The sequence below is a fragment of the Belonocnema kinseyi genome, chromosome 4, assembly GCF_010883055.1.
Source record: "Belonocnema kinseyi isolate 2016_QV_RU_SX_M_011 chromosome 4, B_treatae_v1, whole genome shotgun sequence".
NCBI lineage: Eukaryota > Metazoa > Arthropoda > Insecta > Hymenoptera > Cynipidae > Belonocnema > Belonocnema kinseyi.
This window is the reverse complement of record NC_046660.1, coordinates 3,895,736-3,907,559: the sequence shown is the minus strand read 5'-3', so window position 1 is coordinate 3,907,559 and position 11,824 is coordinate 3,895,736. Positions and strand designations below refer to the sequence as shown.

Sequence of the window (11,824 nt, the reverse complement as noted above, 5' to 3'; positions counted from 1 at the left end):
TTGAGGATTTCAACATTTCTTTCGACATCCCATTCTCTTATTTCAGATTTCTACTTCACTTTTCAGAAAAGCTGAAGCTCAGTTTTTAAGAATAACCAATATTTTTTTATGTAAGGCATAGGATTAATATTATAATTAGTCAGTTAACCTGAATGTCACATATTATATAAAATAACAATTTAAAAAAAACCAATGTATTTCCATTTACTATTATGAATAGTACAATCGATTTCTGATTAATATCAGAGTGTCTAATGTGAGTTGGATTATTTGAAATTCTCGTTTTTTCCCGGTCAATTTTTACAGGGAAATTTATTATGATTCTAAATTTCAACACAAAAATGTTCTTTCCTACAGTTTATATTATAATTCTTTGAAGAAATTCCCCGTTCCAAGGGAAAATTATAATTTTTTAATGAAATTTCCTGTTTCAAACTCAAATTGTAATTCTTTAGATGAATTATCTCTACTCATGGTAAAAATTATATCTATATATGAAAATTTCATGTCACAAACCCAAAATTATGTATAATTCTGAACTATTTCCTGACTCATAGCCGAAATTATAATTTTTTACTGAAATCCATCATCCAAAGTTGAAATTATTATTCTTTATGGAAATTATCCTGTCCTTTTTCCAAAATTTGGAACAGGGATGTTTCAAATTACGATGACTTCCGATTTGGAACAGGAATTTTTTCTAAATTCCCACGTCGAAAATTCCCTGTTTCCCCAAATCAAATTATAATTCTTTCTACGAAAACTTCTTGTCCTAAAATAAAAATCATCAATCTTTACCGAAATCCCCAAGTCGACTTCAGAACTATAATTTTCTTTTTAGAAAATTGACTGTTCACAAGAGATAATTCTAATTCTTTGCGGAAATTGACTAGCCAAAGCTCAAAGTTTATATTTCTTTAATGATGTGAGAATATGATTTTTCTCAGAGTCCCTGTTCCAACTCAGAATTGGAGTAATGGAATTTAGGGAACCACTTTTATTTTGCATAGCAGTATGCAATCCAGAGAGAAATCCCGATCACTGGATCACGTTTGTGGTGATTTTCCGGTGAGCAAAATGCACGATTTTTCCGGTCAGACATAGGCACTCGGAAAATGTGATCTTTTGTACATGCAGACAGCTCTAATAATTCAATTACAAACGCATCCTTGTACTTTTGCTGCAAATATCTCGAAAAAGGTATCGCTAAAATAAGTTCCTGCACTGAAAGCGACAGCTCTCAAAACGGTGTTCTCCATGTGTGACTTCGTACAGCCGGGGCGTCAAGGTCAACACGAACCCACATGATACGCATGAAGCATATATGTACTGCTACTGCTCGTTTGAGTGACTTATAAAAACAATTGGAAGCACTGGCGCACTGCGAGTGTGTACATACATGTAGAGCTGTAGCTGTATAAAACCCGCTGGATTTCGCCCACACAAATGTATTCACGTCAATATAGATACATGTACACACGATACTCATTTACACATGGTGCTATGAAGCATATAAACGAGCCTGAGCCTTCCTATGGCGCATTACGAATCCGAAATTGGGCGACTTGATATATTTTTTCCAAAAAGACTTATTGAATATCGTCGGTCTACAGTTGTACCAAGTTGCTCAGTCATGTTTAATTCAATAAGATACACTGTAAAGTACCTATCCTCGAAGGTGAGTAAGCTGTGAACATTTTAATTGTTCCAAAAATGACCGAAGCAACAAATTTCACACCGATGATTTTCGGTGTCTAGAGCCTAATATAGAATAATGCAAACTATCACTCTGTTGAGCTTTTACTGAAAATGTTCATTTTTGAATAGTTATACATTAAAAATGCTTTTCAGGCATAGCATACTATAAATCTGAGAAAAAGTAAAATTTGGTGCATCATATATATATTATCACGGAAAGAAGTATATCGTTTAATCTATCACTATGGGAGCTGGTAGCCCGGCTTTTCGTATGCATTTTCCCCTGAATTTTGTGAGTCTTGACAGTTTTATATGATTACTCCTGCAAGGTGAATTATTAACTTCAACTACTTCAGATAGTAAGGTTGACTGAATTCTAGGAAAACCAGGCCACCAGCTTTTATATAGATTCAACGATCCACTTTACGCCATATCCAAAACTAATTTTTCACATCAGCTAAAATACATTCATAATAATATTAAAATTTGTGTTAACATGCTCTTGATTAAACATTATTTTTTACGAATAAACTTATACTGAAATTTAACAACAATTTATTATAGTATAATATGGTTAAACTTTAAACCTCATTTTCTGAGTTTGACAGTTGAGGGACATGACGCAGTATAACTTTGGGGCCACGATATATACCCGATTGACACAGCACTTTCTACCTGCGCTTCTGATTTTATGACCCTCGATTTACTCAGAGCTCTCCCGCGCTGTCGATTAAACCGAGGTTTCAGTGTAATGCAATCTGTAAGCTGATGTAAGACTTTTATCAACAAATGTTACTGCATACAATTTTAAGGAAGAATTTGGACTATAGTGATGCACGACAAGACGACGCTGAACTGCAAATGAAGCACTCGAAGTGAAACTTTTTAATTTAAAACTTTGAAAATTGAAGTTTAAAAGTTGCTTCATTCAACTATTTTGTATTGAAATGCTCAATAATCTGCACGTGTAAAATAGATGCTACTAACGCATTTCATCTGAAATTTTTTTATGAAATTCAGTTAAACTGTCAAATTCAAAATTTTTAACTTTTACAAATTATAGAGGTCCAAGATTAAGATCCAAACATATATATCTACGTTATTATTTTCAATGCTTTAAAAGTTGAAGAAGCAATCAATGAATTTAAAAATGTTCAAAACTATACGATTTTAAGCAATTTTAAATTCTAATTCCAGCTCAGAATTGGTTGAATACTTCCTGTTGAAATCCAGAATTTTCATTATTTTCGAAAATTCTCCATTTCAACTAATTTGTAAGAATTAGATTTTTTTGTAAAATTCTCGGCCCCAATTCATAATTTTAATTATTTCGAAAATACCTCGTTTCAACACAGAATAACCATTTTGTTTGAAAAATTCAATTTTCCATTGACAATTGTTTTTCTCCGAGATAAATTCCAACTCCGCCTCAGAATTGATTAATAATTGAAAATTTCCAGTTCAAATCCAGAATTTTAATTATTTTTAAAAATCCTCCATTCCAACTAAGAATTAGAATTTTTCTGAAAAATTTCCTGTCCCAATTAATAATTTTAATTTTTTTTTCGAAAATTTCCCGTTTCAACTTAAAATTCATTCTTTTAAAAAAATTCCCTGTTCCAGCTCGCAATTTATCTAAAAAATTTAAATTATCTCTTCCAAGGCAAATTATCATTTTTTTGGATAAATACCAGTTTTAACTCAGAATTGGTTAAAATTTGAAAATACCCGAGTTCCAACTCAGAATTATTATTATTCTGGATAAATTTCAGTCCCAACTATAAATTTATAAAAAATTGAAAATTTCCTGTTCAAATTACAAGTTAAATTATTTGTATTTGAAATAGTTTAAAAATCCTTAAAATACTTCGGAATTTTATTTCAAAATCTTGAAACATCTATATGTTGTTTAACATTTTTTCAAGTTAATTTTTTTCTTAATGCTGCCAAATTAAAGACATTTTCTTAAAATTTTCTAGATTCATTTTTGACAATTTTGTAAATCATTTTAAATATACTCTCAAAACTAGTTTAATCAAATAAAAAATTATTTTCAATTTTCCTAGGAAATGGTTTTTCTGCTTCGGAAGTCTGTCGAAATTCTTAAAAAGCTTTTAATTTTTTGTTCTACATCTGCCAACGTCTATATTTGGTTTTAAATTAGGCCATGGACTATTTGCACCGAAACTTTGGTACGAATAGTAAGATTTTGTAGACACTTCGTTTAAATTATTTGAAATCATTTCAAATTTTTAAGTAATTTTGAATTTTTTTCAAATATTTTAAATATCTCTTCAACTGACTTGAATTTTTTCTAAGAATAATATGTATTCAATGGTTACTTATACATATTTTGAATATTTAATTTATATTTACTGAATTTAAATAGTCTTTCTTAACTAAAAAGTGGCATGGCTTACAAATGGAATATTTTAGATTGAAATTATATTTGAAATTTATTAAAAGTCTTTGATAATAAATATATTATTTTTAAGTTCTTTTAAAATTAAATAGTTAAATTTTTTAACGTTAAAATCTGAAATTATCCAATTGTTAACTGATTCCGAATTATTTTCAACAAACAATTATAATTTATTTTTGAAATTTTAAAGTACAATTCAATTTAAAAATCATTCATTAATTTATATTCACAGTTGATCATCTAAAAAAAATTTTTAATAAAAAATCTTCTATCATAAACGCTTCTAATTTTTAATTGTTTAAACCTTTAAAACTGCATTTTTAAATACTTTAAAATGAAATGTACTATTAAAAACAAAAAATGCAAAATTTTAAAAATGAAAGATTTTCGAATTACGCATTCTAAGCTGAATGATATCGTATTTGAAAAATATTACATTTAAAATAATTAGTAAAAAAAACGGTCAAAATTAAAGTTAGGATATTTTTTTCTTAATTTGTAAATTTACCGGTCAAAAAATAAATTCCCGGTCTGCCGGTCCAGCCTCCACCCTGATATTTGGTTTTATAGAAGGCATGTATGAACACGCTAGTCACACGTCAAGTGTGCTATGTCAATTACACCGGATAGAAAAATTTTGGGTTGATCCTAGCATATGTTTTGATTAATTCAAGTAAACATTTTAATTTATCGAAGAAAATTTTTTATAGTGGATTTAAATCAGTGTTTTTGTTCGCTTAAGTAATCATTCACAAAAAAGTTCTGATTTAAGTGTTACTGAAGTCACAGCTGATAATAAAATTTCTAGTTACCACTTTAACCAGAAATTCTGGTCAATATGTCTAGAAATTTCTGGTTAATTAACTCTGGCTGAATACTTTTTTTGCGATTAAAACCATTCTGGATATTATTTCTGGTAACGGAATTTGAGCCATCGTGTATCAGATTCCATGATAAATCTGTCTTTTGTCCCATGTCATGTTGCTGGACGTGTCAAGTGACGCTTTATCGTAATCTCCACTTCTCGAAAAATCGCGATTTCTTTAATGTATTTTTAATTATGCAAGTACGAATAATTACAGTGAACCGTGAATTTAAAGTTTCTATAAGTCAAAGCTGCGCGTTTTCTGTTTAGACAGCGCAGTGATACAGCAATGCTTCCAAAAAACGCAAATATTTTTCAAATGCCTTCGAAAAATGTTACTACTGCAAAAACTAATGAAAAAAGTGAATTTACCAGAATTTTAGTAATGACACAGTAATATAAGAGCACATATGCTCTTATATATATATTATAAATGTAATGAATATATTATAAAAGTAATGACACAGTAATATAAGAGCATATATGCTCTTATATTACTTTGTCATTACTAAAATTCTAGTAAATTCACTTTTTTTATTAGTTTTTGCAGTAGTAACATTTTTCGAAGGCATTTGAAAAATATTTGCGTTTTTTGGAAGCATTGCTGTATCACTGCGCTGTCTAAACAGAAAACGCGCAGCTTTGACTTATAGAAACTTTAAATTCACGGTTCACTGTAATTATTCGTACTAAGATACCGAAAACAATAGTCTAAACAAATTCTGATTTTTGAAAATTAGTGTCATCCACTTATTTCAATATTAAATACATGGATTTATTATTTTGGAAATCTGGTATACAATATATACCTCGCAGAAAATCGCGCTAAATCCTTACAAATCTTTGTAAATCCTATGAATCCCTTAAATCCGATGAAGAGCGTAGAAGTGCCTCATAAATTTAATCTATTTATTTAATCAAGTTTTGTATCAATCCGTTGGAATCCCTTGAAATCTTTGAAATGTCAGTGATATCCTGCAAGGCAATTAAAAAAACTTTTTAAATTTTCTGAAATATTACGACATTCTCTGAGGTTTTGAAAAAATCTTCGCGTTCAGTAAATGATATATGAAATGTATACTGAAAAAAAAAACATTTGTTAACATCTGCTGCCCTTTACTTTGCCGAACTTTTAAAAGCCGTGTGTTCGTATTTTTAGAAAACGATTATATTCTAAAACTTATGTAATTTGTGTCCAATCGAACAATTTCATGAGAACAATTTTTAAATATATTTAATTCTAATGAAAATTTCTATTACACTTAAAAATTTTAGAAAACATTATTTTTCAACATTTTATAATCATTTTAATTTTCATATAATCAAATCAATTTTTAATTAGGATCGTGAAAGGTCACTTGAAATTATTTTTCAATTTTGTTGAATACAATATTTTTATTTTTATTATTACGATTACAATTAAAAATCATTCAATTTGAATTTGAAATATTTTCAAGAAAAAAGCAATTTAGAAGCTGCATGAAAATATTCCGAATAATCTTTTCAACCTGCATCTATTTCATACAAAAGAAAAGTATCTGCCGAAATACATTGGAAAATAAAACTCTCTCTTCAATTCTGAACTCTTTAGAAAAAGGCAGTGATCCTATTCTTTAGTTTTAATGGAGAAAAAATCGAGTTCGTCTTTCACTATTCCAAACAAAACAAAAATGAATTTTAACACTTTTTATATTACTTCAGTTACATTTAAGTGATTCTGAAGACGGACCTTAAACAGGGGAATCTCCAAGGTGTACAGACAAGACAACCATTCTACTTTATTAGAGTGAAGAGATTATTTTTAAATTAAGCAAATTAAAAAAAGTTAAATCAGTAATAATTATGTAAGTTTAAAAAAACACGTTCACTACTTACGGCAGAGTATTCTACTTTTGAATGAACTAATTTTAAAAAAAAGTTAAGACAAAGAATTGCCTACATTTCGGATAAATTCTAATGACTGGAGGCGAATGAATTATTTTCGAAGATATGGGACTCAGTTGGAAAGATGTGCATATAAATATCGGATTTAAAAGTGGCCAGACTGATTTGAATTCATAGAGTCAGACGGATTAAGATGGATTAATTTTCATTCCGTTTGAATGCGAAACTTGCACGATACATATTACTTAGACTACAAGTATAGTAAAATCGTTGCAGAGATTTTAAACCGTGCAGCCAGATATGTACACTGCAGGATTGATTTGCATTCCTTGATGCAGTCAGCACGCTTTTCGCTTTTCATTTTCTGCTTAATCGAAAAATATGTTTGACATTAAATAATAATGTAGGCTATTCAATTAATTAAATGCGAGATGAATAATGCTGTTTATCTTGTTTGTCTTAAAGAACCGACACACATTCTAATTTAAATTTATCAGTAGAATTCATTACTGAATTTAATACGGATAAGTCTCTCTAACTCATACTTATTGAGAAGATTATCACAGAAAATTATAATTATAATTATGTATATCAATTAGAGTGACCATTGGACTCAACTGCTGACAATTTATTACGACTCTAATTGGGTAATTTTGCAGTGTAATGATCGAATTGAGCACTGTATTGTGGTATTGTTTTCCAGCTAGCACACAGTGTTATGAGATGCACATGAAAAGTGGGAGATCATGCCGACGAAAGGAATGAAAAATTCTTTTTTCTTGCTCAAAGGGTTGACTCTCAAATGATTTTTCAAAATTCACTTTCTCGTTGATTTAACCACTACTTATTGTTAGCATAATTACGAAAGAGCACTTCATGAAGTGTGAAGACGTATTTGACGTTTCTAATTATTCTAATTGAAGACGACCTTTACACGATCCTCGGATCATGAGGAAATTGAATATTCCGTGTAAAAAAGCCGACAACTCTCAATTAAACATACATAGTTTGGAGTCTCTTTCGACTGTACATTGGAAAAAAAATTTACTGGGTTCAAAGAAATGCAGTACTGAATACGTACAATCAAATATTTTTTTGATCTAACAGGGTGTCTAGCGATTCTTAGGAACAAAATTCAAGGTATTTTCCAGGTTTTTCAGGTGAAAAAAATCAAGTTTTCCCAGTGCTCCTTTTTTATATCAAACTATAAAATAACCGTTTGTTATAAATTTAGAAAAATTAGCCCATTAATTTTTTTATTGGCCAACAATTTCTAAAGAAAGCAGAACCACACATAAACAAATTCTCATTTTTTTACGAACGTGAGTCGTCTTTGTGAAATCTGTGGGAATATTTTTTAATCTTTGTAAAATCTTTGACGCAATTAATATCTTTAAAAAGTTTCGAAATCTTTTGAAGTATTTAAAATCTTTATAAGATATTGAAATTTTACGAAATCTCTTAAACATTTGTGAAATCTTTTTTATTCCTTTAAAATCACTGGAATATTTGAAATTTTTTTGTATCTTCTAAAAAATTTGAAATTGTTTAACACCTTTAAAATTTTTACACCCTTGTTGAAAACTTTGAAACTTTTGAATTCTTTTAAATTCTTATGAATTTTTAAAAATATTTATGAAATTTTTCTGACACCTTTCGGATTCATTTACAATCATTAAAGCATTCAAATAATTGTGAAATCTTCTTAAAAATTCGAAATCGTTTAAAATCTTTGAAATCTGGAGTACTGTTCCCTTGTCGAAATCCTTTAAATCTTTTTAAATCCATACGAATTCTTTATGATTTTTTTTTTATTTCCGAAATCTTTTGAAATCCTTATAAGCTTTTAAAATCGTTTGCGAAATCTTTCTGAAACCTTTTGTATTTGTTTAAAGTCATTAAAACATTCCAAATCCGTTTTAAATTTTCAAAAAAATGTCAAATCTTTATTAAATCTTTCTTTAATCTTTGAGGTGTTTTTGAATCTTTCAAATTTGGTGCACTTTTTGAAATCTTGAACATTCTTGAAATCTTTTGAAATCACTGGATTATTTAAAATCTTTTGAAATGTTCAAACAAATTTGAAATCGTTTAAAATCTTTGTTAAAATCTTTCAAATTCCTGAAATCTTTTGAAATCGTTGTGAACTTTTAATATATTTAGCATTCTATATTGGCACAGGAAAAATTAAAAACGTAGAGAATTATTCACAGTATAAAACAATGTATAAAACAATTGGTGCAGTCTACAAAAAGTGCCTTGAAATGTCTTTATTTATTCTGAAATGAACAAAAGGTAAGTTATATCTCGATAAATAAAAAACTTTTCAGTAGCAAGATTTATTCTACACGAGGTGTTTATTTCACAATAGACTCAAAGATTTGAATTACTCTTCGCACTTCAATAAAAGAACTGTTTTAAAAGCGAAAAAACAACTTTAAATGTTCCGGTAATAAGCGTTGAATAGAGAAAAATTAATATTTTCACAATTCAGCGTGAGAGTGAAGATTATTCTATTCTTTTGAATGTGCAATTTTATCCATTTGTCTGAAATTTCATTGTAAGAATAGGATATCACCGAAAGTTATTATTTTCTATTTCCATAGTGACAATCGGTTCACAAAATATGTTTAATAAATTGTTTTGTATCCCTCACGTGGAATATAAGTTTTCAAATTTCAATTGTAATCAATTCAAGTCTGTCTCTCCAGAGTTACAATTATTTTAATTCCCACATCGTCCATTATTACATATTTTAATACGTTTTAACCAAAATTATTACTATAAAAGTATATATCAATTTAAATATTTTCTTCATTTGTAAGTTATAAAACGATTAATTAATAAAAAAAAATAGGTTAAATCAATTCTTCCGTTAAATTTTACTAAGTTGATTGAGAGGATTTGCAATTTTTCTTTTCCCGTTTGAGGATTTTTATTTTTAGACGGAGGAAAAATCGCGTATTCACAGGAATACAAATTCTCAATTCTTCTGAATTCAGCGCTTATTACCGGAATGGTCAAATTTGCAACCTCGTGAATCCAAATGAATGTTGCTTTTCTGGCGTTAATGTTTGAATTTAGATGAATCTCAAATATTTCTAGCTCACTGCAGTCAATTTTAATCCTATAACGCTCAAATCAATTTGATTTATTCCGGAAAGTAAATAATCTAAATTTTAATACAAATAAATTATTTTTTACTAAAACGCATTGAAGGCAAATCCGAACAAAATTATTCCTACTCCTGCTGACGTCAAATTCAAAAACACATTGAGAGTAATAGAATGTCACCGTGTCATATTCGAAATCACGTAAATTCATTTCAGTACACACCTTCCTACGTGGATTTTCTTTGTCTGTAAGAATTCTTTAAAAAGTGCGACACGCCTAAATACGTGCTAATTTGAAGGTGCCTATGGTATTTTATCTCGCCGATTTTTTTCAGAAGAATTACAGGTCGTTTACTGAAAAATCTTTTTAAAATTTGTTGCAGAATTTATTTGATTAGCTCCCGCTTGTACACAAACACCCAACAAATTTTGGGAGTTTGTGTAAAAATTTGCTTCCACATTAAAATGAATACGTTCAAATTACTCATATTTTGAAGTCAATTACTCCACTTTTGCCCACTTTCGATACGAATATCATTTTATCAAAAACCAGTCTGCTCAAAATCAAAATAATTATATGTTTGTATTATTTGGAGGTTAGCCGTTTTTCGAAGACACACATTGCGAGTTCACTGAAAAATTACTTTCGATATACATTGCTTGAAAATCAATTACAACCATATAAATCAGTGCTTAAACCTTAATTTTATTGCTGTAAACAGATTAATGCAAGTAATTATAAATTATATCTGTATAATTAAGGCAGCAGGTTTCACACTGTATCAAAAATAGGTATATTCGCACACATCAGTCCGATTCAAGTGATAAACAAGACAAAATATTTGTTTCTTTTTTTCTTCTTATTTAAAAAATAAATAAATATGCTACACAATTGATGGACCAAAGATTTAAAATGTATGAAAAGCGATTCAATCCGACTGACTGGCCCCTGCCTCTTTTTCTTACAGCTTACCTTTAATATGATGAAGTCCATGTCGCGTCTAATTCTTGTACGTCGACGACGACGATCCGAGGCTCTTAAGTCACTAGAGAGGATGTTCAGACGAAAATCACGAAGTGGACTATTTCATTATACATAATGAGATATAAAATTGACAATAAGCAACAAAACAATGAATCTTGTTTATTTAAACCGGCAACAATTACACCACTCATTTGAATATCAAAGTATATAATTTTGTCTGCAGTATTCAATTTAGCATACAGGTGTTCTTTTTTAAGTTTATCGTTAAACAAATTTGGGTTATAAACATGCTCTTTTTGTCGAACGTCCAACAAGTTTGAAATATGTGTGAACAATGACTGAAATGAGAAAAAAATGTCACGAAATACTTGACACAGCCCAACTACCAGCGCGCGTGGCGGCTTGGCGTCGACTGAATTTGGAATTGGAATTCAAGTTGGACTGAATTTCTGCAAGAGGGCGCTTCGAGTCTGATTGTCAGGCAGAAGCAGGAAATGGACAGAGGACTGGCAACATAATATAAGGGCCACATAAGGGCATGCATGTATTATATATATATATGCGCCAGAGTCCAGAACCAGCCTAAAGTACATACTTGACCAGACTGAAGTCTTGAGACCAATTTTTTTCAGAAAACTGTATTCGTGGACTGTATACCTTAAAATGACAATTCGCCCTGTATTTCGCCCTGTTGTAAAAGACGAGTTTTTTTAAAACGTCCGGCAAACGGGTTTTATTCACTCACAGTTTCTCTCTAGGTTCTCTACCAATCAAATTTGAGACTACATTGCGAGTAACACATGCTTGAATCATTTGAATAAATATGTCTCATTTGACTCAAAACTTTCTTAGTGTAA

At 29.6% G+C, this 11,824-nt stretch overlaps 1 protein-coding gene across 2 annotated transcripts in view; it reads right to left on the bottom strand.

Annotated features, from left to right (window-relative positions):
- LOC117171349 (E3 ubiquitin-protein ligase PDZRN3) overlaps positions 1-11,359 on the bottom strand; it is a 27,855-nt gene extending 16,496 nt beyond the window's left edge. For both annotated transcript variants that reach the window (XM_033358584.1, XM_033358585.1), the window contains exon 1: positions 10,956-11,359. In XM_033358584.1, the coding sequence (XP_033214475.1) occupies positions 10,956-10,976 (21 nt within the window). In that variant the 5' untranslated portion in view covers positions 10,977-11,359. The remainder of the gene's footprint in view (positions 1-10,955) is intronic.
- Between the last annotated feature and the right edge of the window lie 465 nt (positions 11,360-11,824).